At 35.1% G+C, this 27,655-nt stretch overlaps 3 protein-coding genes across 5 annotated transcripts; all 3 read right to left on the minus strand.

Annotated features, from left to right (window-relative positions):
* Nucleotides 1-583: 583 nt before the first annotated feature.
* On the minus strand, nt 584-8,771 carry LOC120328001 (DNA excision repair protein ERCC-5 homolog). 2 transcript variants are annotated; one of them, XM_039394373.2, is made up of 13 exons: nt 8,655-8,771; nt 7,952-8,045; nt 7,412-7,606; nt 7,109-7,179; nt 6,375-6,508; nt 5,554-5,734; nt 4,772-4,962; nt 3,315-4,171; nt 2,851-3,055; nt 2,359-2,587; nt 1,795-1,907; nt 1,063-1,262; nt 584-993 (listed from the first exon to the last, which is right to left on the minus strand). In XM_039394373.2, the coding sequence occupies exons 1-13, from the start codon at nt 8,740-8,742 to the stop codon at nt 708-710; spliced, it is 2,844 nt and encodes a 947-aa protein (XP_039250307.2). In that variant the 5' UTR covers nt 8,743-8,771; the 3' UTR covers nt 584-707. The 2 variants fall into 2 exon arrangements, with proteins under 2 accessions (XP_039250307.2, XP_039250308.2); XM_039394374.2 differs by lacking the exons at nt 7,412-7,606; nt 7,952-8,045; nt 8,655-8,771 and having other exon boundaries at nt 7,074-7,177.
* Nucleotides 8,763-11,612, minus strand: LOC120328003 (protein SYS1 homolog). The gene has a single exon (XM_039394375.2). The coding sequence runs from the start codon at nt 10,959-10,961 to the stop codon at nt 10,395-10,397; it is 567 nt and encodes a 188-aa protein (XP_039250309.2). The 5' UTR covers nt 10,962-11,612; the 3' UTR covers nt 8,763-10,394.
* A 3,280-nt stretch (nt 11,613-14,892) lies between these two features.
* Nucleotides 14,893-26,725, minus strand: LOC120328241 (ovochymase-2-like). 2 transcript variants are annotated; one of them, XM_078114788.1, is made up of 20 exons: nt 26,348-26,725; nt 25,758-25,865; nt 25,407-25,472; nt 24,443-24,641; nt 24,025-24,122; nt 23,576-23,734; nt 22,358-22,466; nt 22,076-22,287; nt 21,471-21,592; nt 20,946-21,081; nt 20,299-20,445; nt 19,952-20,073; nt 19,571-19,709; nt 19,040-19,189; nt 18,427-18,548; nt 18,046-18,184; nt 17,515-17,664; nt 16,876-17,003; nt 16,270-16,414; nt 14,893-15,932 (listed from the first exon to the last, which is right to left on the minus strand). In XM_078114788.1, the coding sequence occupies exons 1-20, from the start codon at nt 26,448-26,450 to the stop codon at nt 15,724-15,726; spliced, it is 2,763 nt and encodes a 920-aa protein (XP_077970914.1). In that variant the 5' UTR covers nt 26,451-26,725; the 3' UTR covers nt 14,893-15,723. The 2 variants fall into 2 exon arrangements, with proteins under 2 accessions (XP_077970914.1, XP_039250611.2); XM_039394677.2 differs by lacking the exons at nt 18,046-18,184; nt 18,427-18,548; nt 19,040-19,189 and having other exon boundaries at nt 26,348-26,724.
* Nucleotides 26,726-27,655: the final 930 nt, after the last annotated feature.

A 27,655-nucleotide genomic window follows, 5' to 3' on the forward strand; every position in this document is an offset into this window, starting at 1 on the left:
AAACAACATCGGGCGTGAGGATAGATTCGAAATGTATCTGCTCAGATGCAACACCTGTGGCTTTGTCAACTGTCTGCGCTATTTCATAGCCACAGATTAAACACACGGGAACGCCCGATTCGCCATGAGACTAAGGAAAATTTTTCAGCGTTCCCGAGTTTCGTCTGCACGCACACTTGCATACATAATGATTCGGTCATTTGCTTCGTGATGTTGAATCATATAGCCTAATTTCTGGCACTTGGCAACGGGTTATAAAAAGCCTAGATTTTGGTTTAGGATAGGATTTTCACATTCCTTCCAAGGAAAGTCGGTAACACTGTTTAAATAAAAGGCGTGCCTACCACGGCCCCTCGTCTGGTTGGCAGTTCATGTCGGGTAAGGGATTAGTTAACGAGATGATACAGGATGACGAAGGAACAGTACGGTAACAGACTAGTCCAGCAATCATCTCGCAGATAATCATCTTCATATGATTCGGACCTACAAATCCATGCAACGTAATCAGAGGTTCGATGGCAAGCATACTCCTATTGCATGGTGCGACGCCCAACAGAAACTTATAGTTTACTATATGACAACGTTTATAGGGTTCATTTGTGTTGTATTTGAACATCAAACCTGTAACATGTATGATTGAAATTTACGTCGAATGTAAAAGCATACAGTTCGTGCAAAAGTAAAGATTGCTTCATTTTCAGGTTACTTTATTCACTGTCAGATGAAGATTCAGACAAATTTAATTTCTCCTCTTTAACAGCAGGCTTTTTCTTTCCCTTGGTCATTCGAGCCTTTTTTTTACTTCTTGAACTTTCTTGAACAATTTCAGCATTGCCTTTAAGAGATGCAACTGCTCTTCGTACTCTCTTGCTTTTCGCTTTGTTTGTAGTTAGATTGGATACAGGGGTAAAAAATTGTGTAACTTTTAATTGAGCTGATCGGCGCTGCCCCAATTTCTTCATTAAAGGAAGCAAAGTTTCATCTGCCTTGAGTCTTGAAAAATTTGAAAATTAATATTAGAACAATCAGAGGCAAAGGGATAACAAGTCATTACTACCATACCGTGTCCATCCCATTGTGTTGACAGCAAAATTACGAAGCTCATCCAAATCTGGAAACCCCCATTCAAATTTAGTGCTAGCATCATCAACAATTGGTTGTGTATATGCCTTATAAACTGCTTCTGATGGAAAATTTTTGTTCAAATTAATCCTGCGCAACTGACTCTTTATCTTGGTTTCTGTGGGAAGCACTTGTGTTACCTGTAAAATATAAAGCACATAATGAGTCAGCTTGTGAACCAGTCAGTCAGAAACGTTCGTTAAATATTTGATGGATAGACTAATTTCCTGTTGGGAATAAGATTTTTTTAGCTAATTCATGAAATATATGAAGTTGTTGGATGCAACTGCCTAAAGATTGTTGGCCCCAAAGCCTCCAGATTATCGCAGACCCGCAATGTGCTCAGACCACTCAATAACATTTAAATAAAACCGGGCACACAGAAAGACGGAAACAACCCATTAGACCATTGATGCAGTGGTTAGTATATAGGAAAAAAATCTATATTTCATGACAGAACTTTGCTACAATTGAAAAAAACAGCAATTGACGACAATTGACAATATAATTGCTCTGCATTTTTCAATCAACATTTTAATTTAGTCCCTTGCCGCCGCCGTGCAACAACTTTTCACAAAGACTTTAAAATAAATCAGCAATGATTGATGCCAAATTTAACATACTTGTGGCAGGGATTTCTGTTGTTTTTACTAACACAAAGAGAGAACTTACTCGTTGACAAGTCTCATCCCACCACTTTTTCAAATGAACCAATCCTTGAATGTCTTCCCCTTCAAACTCCTTCAGAATTTCCAGAGCTGTGACTGGACCCACACCATGAATGCCTGAATGAACAATGCAGGATTGTTAGAAAAATGGAGAATATTTGAAATAAAAAATCTGAATATCCTCTCAAATATTCCATAGTTACAGCTACTTGATGCAATGTAATGATTTACGTGCATAGACATCAGGGTTGTGAAGTTGAAAAATTTTACAATCAACTTCGTTTCCCGGCTTGGGGTTGAACAACAATTTTAATTTGGATCAGAAATGAAACTCAATGTCCAAGGAAATTTCAACTTTACTCCAGCTCTGAATGCCAGAGAATTTTAAATGTTGGACTCCACATCTGATTGATAGATATAATTGGTGAAAAATATCAACTAGCAATCACATAATACATAATAATCTAAACGAGATACACTGACCCACATTGTTATACAAAACAAGTTTCACAAACACCTCACTCACATCCTTGAATTTCTAGGTCAGAATAAAAAACAAACAACAAACCTGTTGTATAATCACTGCCAGAACACAGAGCAATACAAATAAATCGATCTCTGTTTAGACCAAGTTGCATTTCTATATCGTTTGCATTAAAAACAACAGGATCTCGTTTGCTCCCGAACATATCTTTAATGACATATTTTCCACCGAATAACCAAATATCAGAATCTTCTGTTATTGTACCATTCGTCAACCCAAGCAGTTCAAGTGTGGCACATTGAGCTTCAGCTTCCTAAAACAAAAGTTGGGAATATTAGAAAATTTTCAAATGATATAAATACTTTTAAGTAAAACACTTCAAACCACCAAGTTTGTATTACTTTGTTTTGCTCATGATCTAATTATCAGTATTTCAACCGGAGCCAAGCAAAGCTTCTGAACATGTCCTTCGATATACCAAGCTTCTGGACAACCAACCACAATGAATGATGAATTAAACTACAATCTTATAATTAATTAAGCACAATTTGGAAATCTGAAGGTATTATAGCTTACCTGTGGACTCAATATGTAAGGAAGACCAAATAATTGCAAAAGTTCTTGACATTCTAACTGTGCAGATTGACTTAAATCACGAGCTGCTCTTTCTTTTGCTTGCATTAATTTTTTCAGTTCTTTGCTTTCAGCATCGAGTTGCCCACTGAAAGCTTCAATGTTATCTGCATTTAGACCTTCCCAAGGATTGCTTTCCACAAACATACTGAATAGAAAGACAGAGACACATGTTGATTGCTTTGCATATGCATTAGAACAGGTATGAGCCTACTACTAGATACCAGTGCGATAAAGAGAATCAGTGCAATAAAAACATGGTCTTCCGATGTATATACACCACTAGAATAGTATGTAGCGCTGTAATCATGTCACAAGATCAAAGACTTTCTCATTCTCAATGCTGGTCAGCTGAAAATTTATGTATGATACATATCTTATAATAATAATAGAAATACCACACATACCTCTCTTCAGACTTGTCCGGTGAGTCATTGACTTGGGATACAACAGATACAGGATCTTTTAACGAATCAGATTGTTCAACAGTGCTGGAAATATTATCAGTTGCCGGTTTAATTTTTGCTTCTTGCTCAGGAATATCAATAAAGTCATCATCCGAACTTTCTTCAACATTTTCAGCTTTTTTGACAGTAATTTCTTCAGGAATTGATTCAGAAAATGATGCTGGCAATGGAGATGGCTTTATGGTAACATTACTATGATTTGATTTCTTTTCAAGAACACAGGAATCAGTCGGGTTTTCAACAACATCATCTTTATGTTGTTGCAATTCAAAACCAGTCCGTAAATTTATATCCTCTACATCTTTTCTTTCTTTAATCTCAATATGCTTCTCTGCTGTATGAATGTTAGAAAATTCTGGCAACTGTGTTTTTAATAAAGTATTTTCTTGAGTGCTATTAGAGTTCAACGTATTATCACACGAGACAACGGAATGAGACACACTCGAAATTTCTGTCGGTGATGAATTTAGTTCACTATTTAGTTTTACAATCTGTGATTCAACATTTTTTATATTTATATCTTGCTCTGTCAATGAAGATTGATTTTGTACAATTTTCAGTCCATTGTTTTGATCAGTTAAGTTTGATTCTACAATATCCATATCAGTGGATTCTTGATCCTTTGTAATGGTCAATTTCATATCTTGTTCTGTAAGTTCTTGTGTTTTCAGATTATCCTTTTTAAGCTCAGATCGGGATTCATCTGTCTTAACAACTTCTTCTGATATTTGTTCTTCTTGAATTGAAGGTAGAATTTTGTTCGCTGATACTTCGCTTTCATCATTTGGGTTTGATTTCTAATAAAAGAGGATTGGGTAAACATGGAGTAGTATTAGTTGTTTTCATAAAACTAACCAAGATTTATTCTAAAAATATTAAAAATAAGTGCTATTCCGAACTGTCTCGATAAATTTTGGCAAACAATTGCAGTACAAATGTTACCACTTTCAAAGTCTAGTCGATAATAAAAAGCCATTGATAATAAATGGGTGCCTTCGATTTAATAAATGAAGTTTAAATAAAAACTCATGACGAGGTTACACTAAAAAGACTGAATAATTTAAATAACAGTTTGCCAATTCAAATCAAGATTTGTTTATTTGCATATAAGATGATATATGATGCCAAGTAATGAATCAATTTACAGTATTTGCTTTAAAAACTACTCCTGCCTACTGTCTATGGGTTAGTTAGTGGATCTGTATGAATTTACTACAAGAATACTGTAACAACAATTATAACTGTAAATTATTGTTGTAAAGTGCTTGTCCGAGAAAGTGTGATTTTGGTCAGACGAAATGTTACAGAATAAAATTTGTAAGTTAGATGCAAGATAACCTGTACTGAATTCGTCAGATCATATATAAAATTTTTGATGAAAAAGAAAACACAAGTACCTTAATAGATTTTCTCATCCATATAAAATGAGTAGAGGAATCAGATACAAGTTGTCGAGCATCGATGTCATGATCCTTCAGCATTTCATCTGTAAATCCAGCATGCAAAGATGATGCAGCTAAATTTTCTTCAGACATTTTATTTTCAACATGTTCAATTTTTTTGCTGATTTTCCGCTTTGCGAGTAGACCTTTACGAACGAAATTTAAAACAAAGAAATTTAAATAATTGATTTGGACTAGAGCGGATTGTGGAAAACATTCTATTTACAAGATATTCGGTAAATTTAAGAAAGAAAAGATTTGGGGCTAGTGTTTTTCCATATTTTGGTGGGGAAACTCTTTTGTTTAAGTAAAATAGACTCAAAGAATAGAAAAATTGGCAATGCTTCGTCAAACACGAATAAAGAAGTATTTGTCTAGCTGATTCATTTAAAAGAAAACTATGTCTCACATAATCCAGCTAATAAAAAAGATTCACATAATATAATAGCCTAGTTGCCATTTTAAGGTTCTTCTCTGAAAGAGGTTCATTGGGCTGCTATATCCAAATAGGCGACAGGTTTGATTTTACAATACACATAATGTGCCAATCAAGTGCAAATTATATATAAAACTTGTTCTTTAGACTAAATCAGGAGTTCTGGTGTTTGAACCTGAACTTAACTATATATAAATTATAATTAAACAGTCACATACACAATGGAGTAAATATTACTTTTGAAATTTTCTAAGAGATTAAATGGGTCTGGAAAGCATGCACGGAATAGAAGATGTAGTACCTGCTATCTGATAGTCAGAAAAAGAATTTGATTCTTCAGGCATTGCCTCTATTCTTGTTCTTCTCCGTTTTCTGATTTCTTTTAAATCTTTCAACAACTCATATTGCACATCGGATGGAAGTGAATTAAAATCTTCAGAATCTATATTCATTTTAAGAACCCCTTCAATATCGACATGACCCTAATATGATGAAGTAATTAAGAAAAAGAAAATATGACTATTCCAATACAAGTATAGAAATACATTCAATATTCACTGTGCAATATACTAGATTTGACAAGTTTAAACTCAGCACAATTGCTTGATTTTCCTCTAAGACAATATGCTTAAAGCAACGTTACTTGCACTTAAAAGAATAGAGAATTCTTCTTTGAGCAAATTTATATACGAACACTCAAATCCCAAAATCTACATAGGTGAACTACATAGACCGAAAGAAATATGTCAACTACATAGGTGAGCCAGAAAATTTTGAATAGAACTGAGAATTGAATCAGTCCAAGTCAATACAATAAAACTTATATTATTGATTCAGTTTTAATAGGATATATAGATCTTTCTCACAAGTTTCCTGCAAAATAGTGATACATAACTTTTTAATAGGTAATAGGTTGCGACTTTGTAACGCGTCAAGTACTCAACGTTTTGATTGGCTGTTTTGTTAGTTCATATCCACATTCATGTTTAGGCCAATCACACAACATAGAATTCTTGATTCTCTCTTAGTCTCTACCTTTTCTGTTTGATTATATTTACCTGATCGTATCTTAATTTAAATATATGATACAGTTGTATTATTACAAACTTTAAATTAACTTACAGATTCATCAATATATTCATTCTGTAACTCAGTTCTCATTTTGAGTTCATCTTCTAATTCTTCTTGATCACTGTCATTGAGTTGACTTGCAAGTGGGGGAAGATCAAAGATATCTATCTCTTGTTTCTTCTCATCTAAAGGATTTGGAAGATAAACTGATGAAGGTTTTATGATCATTGTGATCAACATTAAAAAAATTTGCTTCCAGTTGATTTTTCATCATTATTGCATAACAATATTACCAGGACGAAGACAAATCATTCCTAATTTGAGAGAACTTAGATTGCTTGAATAACAAAAATGAACAGTGAGAATGTAATTTCAACATTAACTTTGGGTGTAATGTGGTATGAACCTCGCTCCATTAGTGTGTGTACCATGTTAGGCCATACTTTTATTCCGATTTTCCTTATTTTAGTTCTATTACGAGTTTGGAAACTGCCTGTGTTAGCCAAGTGAATATACTCCTGCCCATAGGTTTCAGTCCCTTTACATAACTTGATGTAAAGTAGGCGAACAAAATTAGATACCTCCATATTGGTACACACACTTCTGGAGAGCCAACGATTGTTTCCCGCTTTGTATATAAGACTTTAATTTTTTCCTAATCTCAGAGCTACAGAAAAAAGCTCTCCGAACATCCTCGATGAGTACCCCCCGGAATTGTTTTAAATTAAATCCCACTATGTAAGTACAAACTTTTTTGAAAGAGCCAGATTATTCCTTTTTCACACCTTTGCTTTGTTTGGAAGAAGACGATGGTTCATCTGAACTTTTTGTGCCCCCATCACCATTTTGCTCAGTGCTGAAACAGTTATTTAAAACATGTATACAGAAACAAACATGTAAAAAAAATTGAAACTACATGAACCCTATAATTTTCCTTTTTTTGACTTTTATCTGTGACTTGCTGAACTACATAACTGAAAAAATATGAAGTTCCTTTCAAAGCTGAACAATCCCAACAAAAGTCAGACTCAGAAATCATAACCAATGTATTTTGTATGAATAACTATTATGAATAACAGACAGCATACCTCACTCCAGTAGCCTCCTGCAAAATTTGTTTTTTGAGGTATGTTTGTAAAATTTTGGCACTGGCTTTTTTGCCTTCATTTGCATGGAAGGTTTTTCTTTCTCTTCTCTCACGAAGTGTATTTTGTTTCAACATTGGTGCTTGCCCATCAAATACAAACACTGGTTTGACTCCATAATACAACAGCTTACAAATTCTGGAACAAGATGTGTGATTATAATAATAAATAACCTCCATGCCTCGTACAACAACAAATAGAACAGAATAGGATATTTAGATTTATCTCTTGAGGTGAAGCCAAAAGAATGACTATCATATTACGTACTACGGCCTCATGTCTAGTTAACTGTCCCTATGCATGGACATGATGATGGTGGAAGCCATAATGGGGGTGACAACTCCAGCAATCTTCTTGCGTGTAGCTATCTCCCATAGAATTCAAACCTGTGCATTATATTCAGTTGTGCAATGGCATGCAAAGTGCTACTTATTGCCAACCGCCAAGCCTGGTGTAGGCAGTCAAGCCCACCCCCTATTGTACCTGTTGAACAATGTTGTTAGATGAGCAGTTGCACTCGCATGTCCTTGGTAATCCCTCATTCCTTTGATGGCCATGTTCAACCAAACACTAATATCTGTAAAAATAATAACAAATAACAGAAAAAGAAAAGTTAATCATCTAAATCAATAGGCCCTATCAAAATTTAATAACAGAAGTCTCATTAGATTATGCTTCTATGAATGGTAACCCATATCCACCGCATGTAATCTATAATTGTAGAGCAGTACATATATTAGTATATGGCAGTATTTAAGCTAATCAGTTAATTAGAAAATTCAAGAGCTGAATAGGAATAATGAATATGGCAATATTATAAAAACAATTAGCTCTTCTATAACTAATTTCTATTTCAGATATCCTGCATTAAATAGTCAATTAAAATGTTTGTTTAATTTACCTTTTTTTTCAAATTACAGTGTTTAAAGCATGAGTTGTTAAAACACAAGATAAAAGGAAAACTACTGAGCATAGGAAATACCAATTTTGAAAAAAGCTCAAATTAGGTGTTTACAAAAATGTTGGAAAACTACGGTAAGTAAAATTTTTTGTTTCTTCAATAAAATATACTGGTTAGTCTAATTTTAATATTTTACATTTTTTTTTTCACATTGTACTTCCAAAGCCAAGAGCAATACACCATTTTATTTTAATTTGAAGAGAATTAGTATATAAAAACATATACCAATGGCTAGTATCTTTCCCTCTAGTGATTCCAAATTTAGAGGTCTTCCTGTTCCATCCAACAGTTTCCATAATCCTTTTACTCCCATAACTTTAATATTTAACTAAACTATCATAAATAAATAAAAAAATTCATCCAAAAAGAAAGGTTTCAAGTCACAGTTGACAACAAGCACAAAGGGCAGAACTAAAAAATGGGCAAAGAGTCAACTAAAATATCAGTTTGAAGGAATGTGAAACATCTATGTCTATATATGCGCTACCAATCTAACATAGAAACATTCACTGAAACTATTACTATAATTCTAAAAAGACATATTCTGATATATTCTAAAAGCAAAATCGCAATGAATTTGTAAGAATTCTAAACTGATGGTGCCATGTGCCACCATAGGGGTAATATCGGAGTTGAAATCGCATTTATTAAACCAATTTCTCTCAGAGATTTGAAAAATAATTTGTGAGTATTACATCTGAATAAAAGTTCTCATTTTGGCACAATCTAATAATACAATTGTAAATAATCAGCAGTGTTACACATTAACAAGAACACACTGTCATGCAATAATGTAGCAATTGTATATCAGATCATATTCAAAATCCCCTTCGTTCAACTCGATCCTTATCAGACAAAGCCATTAATTTTCAGCATAGAGTAAGAAACTGGATTGTTATGATGAAAAGCAAATATTCAAAGTGTCCCATAATTGAGAGGGTAATGGAAAATACCTCATTTAATGAATAAAGAAGACTTGATAGGCAGTGCATGATTTTTTTATTTAGCTCATCCATATTCCGAATTAATAATTTGAAATTCAATAAACCAGACAAATCAAAAATGATATTGACAATATATGAAGCCTAACCTAATGAAATATATATTTCATTTAAGAATATCAAATGTTGATTATGAGTTATTAGACATAGATTAGAAAATCAACATCTAAAACAATGCATGAAGGCAGCAATATTATAAATTGTGCTTGTAAAATTCCAAGCATATTGCATTGAGGCAACAATTGTTGGTTTAATAAAGTAAATACAGGAACTTAATGTTGAATGGTGTTTGTTTGACTTAGCCTATGCTAAGAATTAAAAAATGAACTGAAATGCCTGTTATATCCAATGCCCTCCTACATTTATAATTATGCTTGGCATATTACAGAGCTCTTCCTGAATATACAATATAAAGCAATTTGAACAAGTCAACAAAATCAGATGTGTATATGAATACGTAATTGGAATTAAATAACCATCATGTAATATTTAAGCTCTTTAAATATTAGTTAGAGAATAGATGAAATTGATTACCTAACAAGATTTATTTTGTGGCAGTTATATCAAATTCTAGTCGAAAACAATCCCTATTTTTAAACTCCTGAATAGACGTGAAATTTTGGACCTTACAAGCACAATACTGATATTTCTGTTACTTTGGAATATCTTAAATATATAACTTTTGAGTAGTAATTGAACAAAAAGCCCACTATTGTTTAAAACTAAAAAGTTTGGCTGAAATATCAATGAAATACAAAGAGATATCGCCCTGGATCCACCTAAGAAAGTGATATTATTAAGCCATTGCATTCACAAGATATGAATAATAACACTGTTCAGGTTATCATATTGAAAAGTTGTCAATCGGCATAAAATACATAGCCCATTTTGCTTATGCATAACATCATGTTGCGCAGTGTATTCTAGTGCAAATATTTACTCCTCTAGAAATATTTTTTTTGTATCATACTTCAGTCTTTGAACCCATTACTGGAATATCTTTCATTGCTGATCGGAAGCAAAGGTACTCACCGATAACAACCATCAAAACTATACAGACTATCTGTATGAGCCACCATGAGAGGCTTGCTGGAAAATGACTCGTATAAACCCAACAAATAATTAAATGATACAAATGAAGTGTGCATGTAAAGTCTAAACATTGTTTCGCCCTTTGAATAATAAACCACAGAGTTATTGCACCAAATAATGAGTTCAATATATGAGTGACCATTACAATTTGATTTTCTCTTGAACGAAAGTGCACCGATTGCCAGTCAAAAATATATCTCAATGATGGATAGTAGCCAGCCATTGCCAAAAATCCTGCAGTGATAAGTCCCAAAGTTAAATAAAATATGCATTGTAGAGCGATCATCTGTGAGATAATTAACATCGGATCCCAAACATAACTCCGAAATCGCCCAGCCATTTTGCTTTTTCCTTGTGACAGTTGTTGATATAGGTGAACACTGCAGAAACACTTTATCAATCCTGTACACAAAGTTCTCAGCCGAACAATTATGCCCATACAATCTTTAATTCTAAAAATTAGGTACCAGTATCTGGAATGAAATTCTTGGGCTAAAGTTTAGTTAGTTAGTATCCACAGTTCTGACATGTCAGCCATAGTAAATTTAATTCTTCCAACTAGTAAAAAAGTATATCTTTCAGGAAAATAAATGCATGAAAAATTAAAAAAAAAAACTTACAAAAAGTGTCTTATTAAGGGTTCGTTTCGGGTCTTTGAAGTACACGCCGCACGTACTTCTAGTTAGCCTGGCTCAGCAATTTTTGCATATGTCATTCCTAACCCCCTTCTGACTAAGTCGTCCAAAAATTACATCACTGCAGTGACGTCGCAGTGACGCAATACCGCCCTCCAAAGTTTGCGGATGGTCGCGCAGGCAATCATTCGAAATCAACAACAGCCTTTAAAACTTTAGGAATGATGTCAATCCCGTAATTCAAAGTCAATTTGACAGCTAGTGCTGTAGTGTCAGAGTGTTGTGATGATCAAACCACTCAGAATAACAAACTACGGATGTACGTTACCGGTACTTTCATTTATAACTCTTAGCCACAGCTCAGAGTTATGTTATTTTGTCCATTCAACACAATACGGTACTGCAGTGGTTCCCAAACTTTTTAGCGTTGGGACCCACTATTTTTTACCACAGCTTATGGCAGTATGGCGACCCATTTAACTTTAATAAATTAATAAAACATTAATGGAGGAAACAAATTTAATTTCTCAAATTGAATTTTCAGTGAAGCTAGTGAGAAAGATGAGATTGTTTCTTGCTATTTTCCATAATAGACTTGACATTTATTTCAATTTCAGATAGTTTTAGACGTAAAAAATTGAAAAGTTGCAGTTTATTTTGAAATTTGCTTTGCCACCGATCCTAATAACCAGTATAATTGATCAAAGCTTTCTACATCTTTTCACGACCCACTGAGATTCCTCTTGCGACCCACCAGTGGGTCGCGACCCATAGTTTGGGAACCGCTGCACTACTGCATTAACGATTTAACAATATTATGATAACACAAAGATATGTTGCTGTTGGTAGGGTAGGCGGACAACTCGATTAGGTACCGTACGGTACCTAGCGAGAGGCGAGATGTACCGGTAGTACACTAGTACCGGTACAGTCTGACAGTGGTGCGGGCATTATTACCGTACCTACGATTAGAAAAATCAGCCGTCTACGAACGATATAGGCTATCCTGATATTTGAGCTATCATTCCTATTAAAACTTGCTTTGGGCCATTGTTGTACCGTACCATGGCCATTACATACATAAGTAGGTAACTAGTTAGTAGTTAAATAGAGAAATTGGTTGCACAACGAGTCGTCATAACCGAATACGCGTTCATTCTAAATAGAGGGAAAGCCCCTTACATTGCATTTTTTACGAAAAAAGAAAGTGAGGTGGTGCGCGGCGGTATGGCTCAACGGGCTAAGCGTTAGAAATTCGCTCGCCACCGCACCTCTAATTACTCTGCGTGGGTTCGCAGGTTCGAATCCTGCGGATGGACAATGGCCATCACTGCAACGTACATGGTAGCTCAGACCAAAAAATTGCAGCAACCTATGTCTATCTTACGTAACAATAGAGGCAGACACTACGTACAGCAAGTGAAGTCAAAATGAAGTTATTGATTCTTATACACAGCATATAAATTAGGAACCATACAACATTTATAATAAATACAATATATATAATATTCAATCATATTTTAGTTATGTTTAACACAATTCTGTTAATTTTCGCGACGCACTCGACAACTCGTTGTGGCGCACCTTGCTTACCAAATGGAATTGAACATTGCGGGCTCAAGGATCAAATGGGTGAAGTTTGGCGTGTGGATTTCAGGGATGGTTAACGGGTGCAATAGGACAGGGAGACATCGGGTATGGTTAGAACAGTGGTCACCAATCTTTTCGAGGTCGAGAGCTACTTTCTGGGTACAGATCAAGCTGCGGGCTACCAGTTCAATTTACACTTCAAAAAAGTCAGTTTGCTCGATTAAGCTTCAAATATTGATAATTACTGGTATTTAGTCAAGTGGAGACACTGATAAACTTTAGGATTCCTCAGGAAATCAAACGATTATAGCAAGTATCAAATAAATTTCTATTAATAACACTTCCATTTCAAAACTTAATGTTTCCAAATTGAAGTGATCACTACTATAACATCCTAGGAAACCACAATGTACCTGGATTATTTACAAACACTCTGCACAAGTCTAAGATAAAAATGGACTTAACAGTTGTACTATCAAATGTTGCAGAGTGTTGTACTCCGACGTGTAACTTGACACTGTGACTATGAGCGAGTCTTGCAGATTTTCATCAGTGAGGCGTGTTCCGTGTTTGTTCCTGTTGAAGTGAGTCGCGGCGGTATGGATCATCGTGCTAAGCGTTAAGAACGTTAGGTTCGCAGGTTAGAATTCCACGCGGGGATAGTTATGTGCAAGAGGTATGCTGGACTCCTCGCCGCCGTTGGGTGGTAACCGCTGGTTACGGCTCCCTTCGCCATCAAGTCCATGCTTCCGAAAACTGATAACTAGCTAATCCCAAACCCGACATGAAATGGTTACCGGACGAAAATGCGTGCGTTCTGCGTGGTTCGTCATGTGGGTAAGCCCGTCTTATCGACTATCTTCTCCCTCGGAATAAATATGTAAATCCCATTCTATCCTGAGTTTATGTCAAAAATGTTGATTCACAAAGATAGGTGGAACCAGACAATGGTCTCGTAAAATAGGATTGCTGTATGATTTGAATCGCGAACTTTTTCTGACTGTACTGCGCTGACCAGTGAGTGAGTGGATAGTTAGCGCCGTAGATTGCGTGACAAGATGTAAAATATCTCTTCGCTTTGCCGTCGCTACAATCGCCCCACCAATGAGACACACGCAGGCTGTTTTCATGGTGGTAAAAATATAGTTGGGATTTTTTATCGTTTTTCTGCCATTTTTCTCTGGAATCAATTATTGTATTATTGCTGCTCCACAAACCAACGGACAAGAAATTGATATTAGTGTGATGTCATAATTCGAAGATTGTTAATTAACCCGTCACATTACCGAGGTCAACTAAAAATCAGGTTGATGGTTACAATAATTAATATAGTGTCATTCTAAGTTCCCATATAAGTGTGATTTATACAAGAATAGCAGGACAAAATTTTATTGATGTAGCTTACTTATAAGCGCCATTATCAAGCTTAGTTTGGAACAGACCTGCGGGCAACTCGTATGGTCTTCGTGGGCGACTTGGTGCCCGCGGGCAACGCGTTTGTGACCCCTGGGTTAGAACGTGGGATTGGACATGGCGAGATCGATTAACTAGGTTTATATTGAGCTGGAACTACTTCAGCATTTATGCAATTATAGTCCTGTAGGATAGGATTTACATCTCATCCCCGGAGAGAGGAAAGGCGATAAGACGGCTTAAACATATGGCGAACCACGGCCTCTCGTTCGGTTACCATTCCATGTCGGATATGGGATTAGTTGGTTATTTGTTTGTTAGCTTTTCCCCAAACAAATTGTCGCCAAGCCGTGATAATGTATCGAAAGTAAATAGGAGTACATCTTTTTTCCCCCGCAAGCATTCAAATACCTCCTTACTCCTTCCTTGAATTCGAGCAAAATTTTCAAACCTCATAATCATAATAATTGAAATCCGGGCCGTTTGTTTACTTACTTTTAATGATGGTAATTAATGAAACGTGTTTTCTGAACTATGGGCGTCGTTGTTTTCGAACTAAACTTTCCTTCTCTCGTTTTTGTAACTCCTATTCGAATACTGTACTGGATGACGCTTTCATATTAGTCCTTTTTGGCGGCTGTGACTGACCAATTGTTTACATTCGTCCCAATACTTTGAAATGTGATTGTGACGTCACATTCCGTTTGAACATACGGTTGGATAAGATTTTTTGTTAGATTCGATTAATATTGTATTCTTTGTCGATGTATACATTATACTGAAGGTATCAGCATGAAATGAATATAATCTTGCCAATCACTATTTAAATCATATAGGAAAACAGGTACTCCTGAAGTATGCGCACCAAGATGTCGCATAACCTGAACCCTAACCTGATACACAACCTGATTTCAGGTTGTGCGCCTTCTTGGTGCGCATACTTCAGGGGGTCCGGAAAACGTTATACAACTGTTGCAAAATAATTTGCAATACAAAAAAAAATTAACACAACAATTTACAAAACTTGGTAGAAGTGAGTATATATGAAACCAAATCTATTGAAAGTGTTTGCTAAGAATTTAATTTTATAATGAGTATAAGTTTATGAAACTGGTTGGAATTAGGGCTGACATGGTAACGAGAAACTTACTTATTTTTTGAATTTATTTCAAATCATCGCGTTTGTAGATTTACATAGGTGGTCAAAATTAATTAACACTTTTATTCAAATTTCAATAATCGATTACAATTATGAGGGGGTTGCATACAGCCACAGGATATTAATTAGGAATTCATGCTTATGTTGTGCACAAAGAGTCCATGGGTGACATTTACCAGTATAAAAGACATGAAAATAATATTTTTTAATTTATTCTAATGCCAAGCGGTATGTATATATATATATATATATATATGATCAAAATAACTACAAAAAATTAAAATCATTAAATATAATGATACTTCGTTACTTTCACTGTTAATACAATTAGTTGTGCAAAGTGAACTTTTGGACACGCTTCTTTTCTGTTTTAATTAACAAACATAGGAGACAGCAAATATTTTCTATTTTGTAAAATACAGGGAGATTAGAAACAGAGTTGAAATCAATTTTACACTGCTGAAATAAAAGACCCCACCACACGTGAACACTGTCTGAATCACAAATCCTCTCGCACCCTTGCTGTTTCGTTCCGAATGAAATTCTAGAGTAGCAGTGTTACCAGGGACAGAGTAAGGCTTTTGGTAAGAAAATTCTCCACAATATTTTTGACCTAAAGAAACGAAAAAGTATTTGCATTAGTTTTCGAATTACACTAGAAGCAGTATATCCGTGCACAAAATATAGGTGGCTAGATATACAATGTTCACAAAGGTCCGATTCGACAGCTTTTTTCAACGTTCTCGTCCAATATATTTCACAAGTTTGTATAGATTAAAATGTGAGAAAACAGTATTATATATATAGACACATGAGATGTGTCATTGTCTCTTTTCGGTTATTCTACCCTGTGAATCATTTAATTCTGTGTTAATCATGAATTAGCAAAAATTGATTTGAGATTTACGTATGAGAAGAGCACATCAAACTACACGTTCGTCTGTTCTTACCTCTGATGACTTTAGGTGATTTTATCAACAAGTAGTCATCAGCACAAGATGTTGAGAAAGAATAAGGACTGTACAAATGTAAAAAGCATTCGAAGTGAAATGTAATGTTACATCCCTTGGGTGCTTGAACGTTCCATGAACAGTCCTGGATAATCAAACAGTTCAGTAAATAAGGATTTATATGTTATATATATGGACGAAATTATTTGCTGTGGGTTATTTTAAAGTCCTCATTAGCGATTTGTTTGACAATTTTTATTTAAAAGAGATGAATCATTTAGGAAATCTGGTGTTAAATAAATATCGATTACATTTTCGTTTATTACGTTTTAAGTTAAGACAACCAGTTTTTTTTTTTGTTTGTTATACGTCATTATTTTTTCGCTAATTATGAACTATATAACAAACTGTTTTTCCTTTATGAGATATTGAGTTAGCGAATCGATTTGAGAAAGCACTTGCCACATTATAAATGGAAAAGACAAAAATATTTAAAAGTGATAAATTTAAATATTCAAGGATTTAGCAGAATTCCGTAGATGAAGGAATGAGTCAATGACGCGTATTTTGCAGTTAATTTATACTAAATTTCAAGCGAAGACTTACGGTATTTGGGGGATAAAGCCAGGTACTCGTATCAACGACTGGCGATCGAATAACAGTGTTGTTTTCTCTGATGTATTCCCCACATTGGCCAATGTCGGATTGATTATAGCAACGATCTTGAGAGATAACTGGGAAAAGAATGACATTCAAATCTATCCAGCAACACTCGTATATGGTTGAATAGACATAGAGAGATGAAAATTTACTTTAAATGAGTAAACAATTAAAATATGTTACAAGGCGTCGTGATGTAATACTGTAAAATTAAATTATACTACGTGTACGATAATAAGTGTGAACACTCTGCACACGGCGGTGTGGCTCTTCGTGCTAAGCGTTAGGAATACGCTCGCCACCGCACCTCTGATTACTCTGCGTGGGTTCGAATCTCATGTGGGTGTGGTTATGTGCGAGAGGATTGCTGGACTCCTCGCCGCCGTAGGGTGGTTCACGTAACCGCTGTTCGGTTACGGCTTTCTCCACCATGAAGTCCATGCTTCCGAAAACAAATAACTAACAAATCCCATACCCGACATGGAATGGTAACTGCACGAAAGGCCGTGGTTTGCCATATGATTAAGCCGGCTTATCGGCTTTCCTCTCCCTCGGGTAAATATGTAAATCATATCCTACTCTTACCAAATTTCCCACTCGGTTTCACAAAAATTGCCTTGACTACAAATCCGGTGCTCTCTTTGGTGTTCAGTTCGGAATGAAACTTCACTTTGGCACTGTTGCCCCTTGTTTCATATGGATTAATAATTTCGTGCGGTCCGCAGTAGGTTCTACCTTGAAGAATTAAAATTTTAAAATGTCATTTGTGTTACCTTGAGTTACGCGCGCGTGGCACTTTGTATTGGAAAACGCAAAATTTATATAGACATTCAAATATATATATTATGTTAAGTATAAATGCAGGTACTTTGAAATAAAAGTTGAGGTTAGGATGTTGTCGAAATAAATGCTGGATTTTGAATTATTAATAAGATGTTTCGGAAATGTCAACATCTTGTAGTCATAACCACCTTATAGCAGGTTTAGGGTACACACTTTTACGGCGATAAACGCTAGCAGATAAAGATATTCGCCAAGGTTTGCCTAATGCTCGGAAAACGGTGTTAAATGGGGCATTTTTATGAGATATTTTTATAATCACTTGCAAATAAATACCTGTCGTATATCCGAGTGGCTTTATGTTCAGGTAGTCCTTATTGCATCCATCGCTCTGTTCGTTGTACGTGTTGAAATCACAAAGAAATTCGAAAGTTATTATATGCCCTTTAGGTGCTTGAACATCCCATTCGCAATCCTTTAAATAGGTAAAAAATAATTTAGCATTTGTGAGTTTTATGTGAAGACAGTGCGGGTCTTTTTATTGCTTTTAATTACTACTGATTACAAGCTAATATATTTTTATTTTTCCATTCATTATTCAGTGTAATTGTTTTAGTAAAGAAGACAATATATGAAGCTAGATGTGTAATCGCATAACTGTAAACAATCCACAATATTCTTTTCTTTGAAGATACAATGTATGAGTAAATTACTCACTATTCCGGATGGATAATACCATGTAGTATTGTCACCAACAGGTGATCTAATGAGAGTATTATTTTCGGTAATGACTGTTCCGCATTCATGTATTGTTGTTTCATTGAAGCATGTTGATATTTCTGAAGTAAAATGAAAGTTTGCATTGTATAAAAGACTAGCCATTCATTTACATTTTACATGAATCAAAGTTACATGTTTTACGATTATTGCAGCGTAAAGAAAAAATTTCGGCTATAGCGCAGGTATTCGGTATACGATAATAAGTGTGAACACTCTGCACACGGCGGTGTGGCTCTTCGTGCTAAGCGTTAGGAATACGCTCGCCACCGCACCTCTGATTACTCTGCGTGGGTTCGAATCTCATGTGGGTGTGGTTATGTGCGAGAGGATTGCTGGACTCCTCGCCGCCGTAGGGTGGTTCACGTAACCGCTGTTCGGTTACGGCTTCCTCCACCATCAAGTCCATGCTTTCGAAAACAAATAACTAACAAATCCCATACCCGACATGGAATGGTAACTGCACGAAAGGCCGTGGTTCGCCATATGAGTAAGCCGGCTTATTGGCTTTCCTCTCCCCCGGGTAAATCTGTAAATCATATCCTACTCTTACCAAATTTTCCACTCGGTTTTACAAAAATTGCCTTGACTACAAATCCGGTGCTCTCTTTGGTGTTCGGTTCGGAATGAAACTTCACTTTGGCACTGTTGCCCCTTGTTTCATATGGATTAATAATTTCGTGCGGTCCGCAGTAGGTTCCACCTTGGAGAATTAAAATTTCAATATGTCATTTGTGTTACCTTTAGTTACGCGCGCGTGACACTTTGTATTGGAAAACGCAAAATTTATATAGACATTCAAATAAATATATTATGTTAAGTATAAATGCAGGTACTTTGAAATAAAAGTTGAGGTTAGGATGTTGTCGAAATAAATGCTGGATTTTGAATTATTAAAAAGATGTTTCGGAAATGTCAACATCTTATAGTCATAACCACTTTATAGCAGGTTTAGGGTACACACTTTTACGGCGATAAACGCTAGCAAATAAAGATATTCGCCAAGGTTTGCCTAATGCTCGGAAAACGGTGTTAAATGGGGCATTTCCATGAGATATTTTTATAATCACTTGCAAATAAATACCTGTCGTATATCCGAGTGGCTTTATGTTCAGGTAGTCCTTATTGCATAAATCGCTCTGTTCGTTGTACGTGTTGAAATCACAAAGAAATTCGAAAGTTATTATATGCCCTTTAGGTGCTTGAACATCCCATTCGCAATCCTTTAAATAGGTAAAAAATAATTTAGCATTTGTGAGTTTTATGTGAAGACAGTGCGGGTCTTTTTATTGCTTTTAATTACTACTGATTACAAGCTAATATATTTTTATTTTTCCATTCATTATTCAGTGTAATTGTTTTAGTAAAGAAGACAATATATGAAGCTAGATGTGTAATCGCATAACTGTAAACAATCCACAATATTCTTTTCTTTGAAGATACAATGTATGAGTAAATTACTCACTATTCCGGATGGATAATACCATGTAGTATTGTCACCAACAGGTGATCTAATGAGAGTATTATTTTCGGTAATGACTGTTCCGCATTCATGTATTGTTGTTTCATTGAAGCATGTTGATATTTCTGAAGTAAAATGAAAGTTTGCATTGTATAAAAGACTAGCCATTCATTTACATTTTACATGAATAAAAGTTACATGTTTTACGATTATTGCAGCGTAAAGAAAAAATTTCGGCTATAGCGCAGGTTTTGGCATTTGAAATTTTTAAACAAACTATTATAAAAATAATAATAGGACGGATATTCAAAAAACATTTGCCGTTAAATTAAACGTTGTAAATTTATAACCTTGCGCAGTGGGCGGAATGAATGTCACTTTTGCAGTAAATCCTTGTGCAGTTAGATCATCATCGTCCGAGTGAAATATCAATGATGCTTTGTTGCTTTTTGTCACATATTCCTTTACGGAATTGAACGAAGAACAGTACGTGTGTCCTGAATACCAGATGTAAAATAGTTACATCATTGCCAAATAACTCTAAAATATAATGACGCCCTAAAACATTTTTGATGTCTAATTTGTAAAGTTTCAAGTATAAAATGTAAATATTAGTATCATCCAGTTCCTTACTATTATTGCATAATAAAATAAAATTAAAGACTGTTCTAGGTCTACAGTATAAAAAGCAATACAGCTGTGATATTGCCCTAGCACTTGCCCTTGAAACTTTGATGTGCGCAATTGGAGATCTCATGACGAATCGCTGTAAATTTACAATTTTGAACCCATGATGAATTTTCGGGCAATATGATGCAATGAAAGACAAATGAAACCTACTATTCAATGCTAATTATTATTGATATTTTTTTTTGTATGTTATTGTAGCTCTAATCTATGTGAATCATACATTCAATCGAATTTAATGGATGATTTAATGTTGTTTAGCAAGAGGAGTTCCTGCTATTCAATGTTGCAAAGTAATAACGTGACTAACTTCCTCCTTCGCCTTTTTCTATGCGAACATAATCATCGTCACAGCCGTTGCTTGTTGATGCAGTCTCGGTGCTCAAACACAAAAACTCGAGTTTTATCTTATGAGCGACAGGTGCTGTAATGTTCCACGAGCAGGTCTGTGAGCATACATTGATATTAGTTTTTGATATCTTTTTCATAAAATAATAAAAATAACGTCCCTGCATTCATAACAATTTGAATCTGCAAATATTCTTTTTGTTTGGATTTAGGATCTAAAGAATTTCATAATACATTCAAATGGAATTCATGTACATACGTCGCTGTCTTTTAGGGTGCTGAGTAATACACATTCTGCCAAATTATTCTCTTATTATATAGTCAAATCTGTATAGAAATCATGTTATAATCTAATGATATTCAACATGAGCATACAAAATTTATGTCGTTCGTCGTTATTTGATTTTCCAAACAAGAACGAATGTAATAAAAAACACTTCAAAGTCATAAACTGCTCGCTAAAGTAAGTTTATTCGAAAAGTCTTACAGTGCTTTTTGGATAAATCCATGCTGATGTACTAGTTACAGGTGATCTAACAATTGTGCCATTTGTATTAATTTCACTTCCGCACGGAAGTATCGTAGATGCATCAAAACAGGTAAACGAATCTGAGAAAGAACGCAATGTTTCAATTTATCCTGGATTTGTTACGCACTGACACATGTTGTGTTATTTCACTTTTTACCTAAAAATCTTGTTTGATTTAGAAACTTGCTTAAGGCGTATTAAACTTTTTCTACAAAATTGAAAATCTTTAATAAATAATGTGTGAAGGCGAATCAAATAAAATTGAGCTAAATGGCCACAGACTGTGGGACTATAGGTAAATCTAGAATTCCAAACGCTCTTCTAGGATTTCATTTTGAAGAATCGAATGCCAGCGTTGAAGTCCGAGCTAGGTGTTTATGCAGTTAAATGTTCATTATAAATCATTATGAAATTAGCAACCGAATCACGCCAGTTTCTTGTTTATTCGACTGGAAGTCTAGATTTATCGCATTATATCACAGAATAACTAGATTTATTATATAGCGAATTAGAAGGAGTATCCTACAAAGAAAATGTTGATACAGTGGCAACTGACAACATACCTGGTGAGTTTTTCATCGTTGTGTTTATCCAAGTGTAGTATTTTGTAACATCGGTGAATCCACCCGGTCTGTTTGTGCTGGAATCGCACCCGGATACATTAAGGCTTGTAAGCCCCATCAATGTGTAAGATGACATATTCCTTACAGACCCATTACACACCAAGGGATCTCCTATCATCCAGAGACAAGGTCCAGTAATTTGATTATCATGCCTATAAAATAGGTAGGTATAAGAAAAGAAAAATTTACCAATCACCCAATGTTTAATACTAATTTTTTCACCCTGCACAGATGTGACTGCTTGGTAAGTCTTTTTTGTCACCCAGTAGTGTAGAACAGCGTTCTTTTTGAAGTATTTCCACTTTTGCTTCATGCAAAGTATGCACGGTAGCTGCACATATAATAAAGGATAATTCAGCCAAAGGCTCTTTCTAGTAAATCGATCGAGAACATAATGTCTACAAAAAGAACTCGAACACACGATCGGGCATCTATTCGAAAATCTATTTTGGAATTCACGTTCCCTTTCAATGGCTTTTTAAAGATAAAAACGCTACTCCAGGGCAAGAAAAGAGCCATGAAAATATATTAACGCGACTGTCGCGAAATTTATTCAGTCAATAAAAAATGGTAAATTTAAGTTTAGCGCTTAGCGTCTACTAAAGAGGACTACATGTACGAAGAGACATGCAAAACGACAAAATGTATGGACTTTGTTAACTTTATATTTATAACTATTATACAAATGTCCATCGGCCCCTTCACGAAGTATATTGTTACTGCTGAATACATTTTGCTCTTTATAACTAACAAAAGAGCTAAGCTCAAATATATGAACACGAAGTCCATACCAAAACGTTTTACCATCATTTCCCCGAAAACCATACGGTTTTCATGTCCCACGTGTCCCATGGGAAATACAAATGTAGGCTGTCTATCCCATTTCCAAGGACAAGGCTGTTGATTGTACATGCGAAGGAGAAAATATTATGTTTATTTGAAACCCAATATAGTGCTATGTGTATGTAACTGGTGGTTTTAAATTCTGATATAAAATAACACTTATTTGGCATCGATATTGTATATCAATATTTTTAAAGTGGTCCATGTGGGTGAGGAATATGCAGTATATATATAGAGATCGATGCGTTGTAACAAAGGTTAAAATAGCATATTATGCAATAACCCACTCAAAATAAATTATAAACAAATATTGAAAAATCATGGAATTTTGATTAATTGACCATTAAAACAACAAAAAGCATTTCCCGATTTAATTAAAATGCTTTGAGCGTGTCCTGTGTGTTGTGATGTGACCTTCCTATTATCTATACCTACCTTCCTATTATAACACTAATTATTAAAATTAAGTTGACGCGTTCGAACATGGAAGTCAGGTATTATCTTTCAAAGCATTGCCCGTGGTTATAGTAAAATACACATGACTCTATTTTCATACCATGACCAGATAAATTAACGGTAATATAGAAATAAACTTACTAGTGATTCTGTTCCAACCCGTAATCACGCAGTCTTCTCCGACAATTGAGCGATCAGATTGATTTGGAAGGCATGCTGGCATTATACTTTCACTGTAGGTGACCTCTTTTGCCAATTTAATAAGGCAAATATCATTTTCACGAGTTGCTTTATTGTAACCTGCAATTGAAAGGTGCGATTGACTGCAAAATTTTAAATTAAATCATCATAAATGCTATCTAATAATTGATTCCATTTGTTTTAAATGTTCGGAATATGAAACATTGGATGACTATTGCCATCACCGTTTTTGCTTTCTCTCTTTACTTTGCCAGTGTCCGACTATGGATTAAAAACGAAATCAGCCCAAATATTACCTGTGCCCAAAATCATAAGCAATATTTTGTATATATATGCATTTACCATTTATAATATCATTTCTGTCCAACTCAAATAGTTATATGGCTCACCTGAATGGCAAAGCACCGTTCCAGCAGCAATCCACCCGTTGTTTGCCTCGAGTAAATTCGTTTTGCCAAAAGACACCAGCGTCCCTGATGATAATTGTCTAAAAACAACCAGATTTAATATACTGACGTACAAATCGAAATAGATATTTTGATAATGCTATAATTGTCTTAAATAATCAAGAAATTTGTACCCATAATGTTGGACGAATGAATATATTTTCGTGCAAAGAACACTGCCCGTCCGTATACCACTGCATGCATAAAATATCAACATCATAATGTACTAGACATAGACTAATAATTATACCCAAATACGGGCTGTCGGTCTTTAAATTTCAAGTGAATGTGAGGAGAAGGTGTTCACCTGCGGCTAAATATGAATTAAAAATTCAAAACAATTTAAAGGTTGTAAACGTACTCATCATAGCACTGGGCCACAGTCAATACCCATTGCCTCCCTATCAATGCCCCTGTACACCGATACCCCCACAATCCGTCTCTGCTGTTAAATCTCCAAATTGATGCCTGCCATGGCCATTTCTCAATCACAGTTTTGCTTGGCTGTCCATCCACTTGTGCACTAATGTTACTCCTCATTGTGGGCTGTCCGCATGTAACTTAATGTAAACATGTATTTGTTCAGAAAATCTGCATTATGAATGACGAAATGCAGCAAAAATAATCGTGTGTCACATTCCGTCCGTTTATTACAGGGGTCGGCAACCTACGGCCCGCGAGCCGGATCCTGCCCGCAGAGTAATATAATCCGGCCCGCGATGCTTCACTAAATTATAGTAACAAAACAGCTGTTTTGACGATTTAATGTTTTTACGTAACAGAATATATTCTGAGACACGTGTAGACTAAACTATAATTTAATCTATAAAATATAGATTAAATTATAGTTTAGTCTAAAGTATAAAATACACAACTCGTTTGAAGAGCCTATAATTTAATTATAATTGGACAAATGGCAACAAAACGCAGAAAAGCTGATGCTAAGTGCAAAAGGTTTAATGACACCGAAAATATTCAAATGGAATTTTTGAGATGCAATGCAATGAGGAAATAAATCTATATTCTGTTCGAGAGATGTATCACTGCTTGATTTTTATTATAAAAAGTATCATCCGTTCGGTTTTTAACTTTTTAAAAATATGTGCGCCGCGTTAATGACTTGCAACCATTATTTTGGCCCGCGAGCGACAAAAGGTTGCCGACCCCTGGCATGACATATGACATATTTATGACATAAGCATTGGAACACTCAATAAAACTTCAGATGAATATTTTTTTTTTATGTTCGTGGTACATTAGTTCAGAGAAATCCATCGATTTCTCGTAACCTGATAAAATCGTACTAAAATAAAATTAAAACTCACCATTGGCAGCTGATGCTGTTCCAATAATTGAGCTTCGACCGACTGCAGGCAATTCTTTCGCAGAATCTAAAAAGCAATTCAATTCAATTGGATTGCTTTGTTATAATCAAATGATTCGAATGGAAAATGTCAAATGTTTAATTATATTCAATAGATAAATAGAACTAATAATAAAAGAGAACACATAATCACTTCATATATAAGCGCTGCATCGATAACTGTGTTTACTGATTTCGCTTTAGTCAAAGCAAAAGCATAACTGTATGATGTATATGTACGAATGAACGCTATATGTTTTATTTGGAAAGTCAATCATTCGCAATTGAATTTTACAAAATTTATTCAACGTACGTCCAGCCAGCGATTCTGCATTCACATTGATGTCACTAGATTTCAATGTGTTCTTTTCATTGGTGTTGTATTCACCTGGCATTGACGATTCATCGGTGGATTGTTTTGCTGAAAAATTACAAAGATTTACAAAGTACCAATATTCTGATAATAGCAAAAATGAAGTCAGAATTCGTAACTTCAAAAATTATCCCGGCTCTAACTATAAGGCGAACTATCGCGCAAATATTCGAGGTGATGGAAGGTTTTAAAGTAGGACGACTCAGTGTTCAAACTTCCATAGCTGCCCTCCTATTCGACAGAAAAACGCGGTATGGATCGCACCATGTTCAAGTCGTGGCATACAACTTCCGTGGCAAAATCGAACACGGACATGAGTATTTTTGATATAAAGTACATTGTTTAAGTTAATTGGTTTGGAGTTTTTATATTGTTTCACGATGCAATATATATCAAATTCTTCACTCCTAACTTCATTTATCTATATCATTTGATATTCCTAAAGCTGTATTGCAACAGTCCATATTTCAACAATCACTTTACAGATTGACAAATTTGATTCGAAATCTCCGAATAAATATATCACCCACCTAAGCGGACTTCATCTTCTTGGTGCTTTGCTACTTCACCGTGACTACGATGCTCTCCAGTCATCACGAAAATAATCAACACCAAACATCGAGTGCGAAACATTTTGATTATCTTATTATTATCAAATTTCAATCGCTTGGAATACTGTAATATAAAAACTGAAATATTGTGTACGTATATGCACGTTTTACACCTTTTGTGTTCGATTACAAAACTCGCTTCATTTTACTTACTGGAGTAGATAAATAGGTTATCTGAAAGATCTACGCGTATTAATATGCATGATTGTGTTTTGACTACAAGACACCTATCCGAAAAATATAGTGGAATCTATTCACATCTGATTTGTGTATTTCAGAGTAACGCCTTCGCAAACCTAAAGAGGTACCGCCATATATTTTCCCCATAAGTCCCCATCAGAATTTACAAAGCCTCGCTAGTTACTTGATAGCCTGCTGATGAACAATGGGCTTCCATGCAACTGAAACAAAGTTTTGTCCGTGGAGGTGGTGAGTCATTGCACGTTTTCCGTACGATATACCTTGTTATTTGAAGGTATACATGCCTATATTTATTTTATCTTGTGCAGAAGGTAAACCAGAATACCGTAACAGTGAGCAAAGTACTATCTTGAATATGAATACGAAATGTGTTTGCAGTTCGGATAGAACTTGCTACCAATTAAATATGGAATCCCTATTTGCTCTTGATGTAGGAAATTGAGTATAGGCTATACTTAGTCATATAGGTCGATATCCTCATTATTCTTCGGTTTTCTGTGTATAAATTGCCCGCTTTCACGCAATTTTCTCTTCAAAACCATGAAATGAAGATCCATAAAAATCAAACGCCACGCAGTGCGGTTTGACAGTTGGCGAGAAAATGGACTTCCGCAACAATTTTTCAAGTCCCTGCCCTGTATTCGAAATCAAAAAACCGGGCATGGTGACCGGACGACAGTTCGTAATTTAGCACATGATGAAATGCTAAATATTAGATTAAAAACATGATATATATATATTTGTCACGGATATCGATTTGAAGTAAATCATGAGCACAGGAGTGCCTGCAATTTTGTTCCTTCAGTTGAGGCGGTAAATGTTTTTATTACTTATTCAAAACTCATGCATATATTTACATTCCTATTATCCCGAGCCGAATGTTATCTTTTTAACACGAAAAACATAGACTTAAGATGTGGTATAATATGAACGTTCATTGTGGTCAGAAACTTTAACCGTATTGCTCTTGCCTAAGGAATAATATTACTTTGTGTATATATCGTTTAGGCAAGGTGTGAATCTACT

This window comes from Styela clava, chromosome 7 (assembly GCF_964204865.1).
Source record: "Styela clava chromosome 7, kaStyClav1.hap1.2, whole genome shotgun sequence".
Lineage (NCBI taxonomy): Eukaryota > Metazoa > Chordata > Ascidiacea > Stolidobranchia > Styelidae > Styela > Styela clava.

Coding starts and splice junctions, on each gene's coding strand:
- LOC120328001 (XM_039394373.2), bottom strand. CDS start 8,742: ATGGGAGTAAAAGGATTATGGAAACTGTTGGATGGAACAGGAAGACCT. Junction 6,509..7,108: donor TTCTTCCAAACAAAGCAAAG/GTGTGAAAAAGG, acceptor CAAATCCTTTAG/ATGAGAAGAAACAAGAGATA. Junction 4,963..5,553: donor TTCTGACTATCAGATAGCAG/GTACTACATCTT, acceptor TCGTTCGTAAAG/GTCTACTCGCAAAGCGGAAA.
- LOC120328003 (XM_039394375.2), bottom strand. CDS start 10,961: ATGGGCATAATTGTTCGGCTGAGAACTTTGTGTACAGGATTGATAAAG.
- LOC120328241 (XM_078114788.1), bottom strand. CDS start 26,450: ATGTTTCGCACTCGATGTTTGGTGTTGATTATTTTCGTGATGACTGGA. Junction 21,593..22,075: donor AACGATGAAAAACTCACCAG/GTATGTTGTCAG, acceptor GTTCTTTCTCAG/ATTCGTTTACCTGTTTTGAT. Junction 20,446..20,945: donor AGAAAAAGGCGAAGGAGGAA/GTTAGTCACGTT, acceptor TCTGGTATTCAG/GACACACGTACTGTTCTTCG.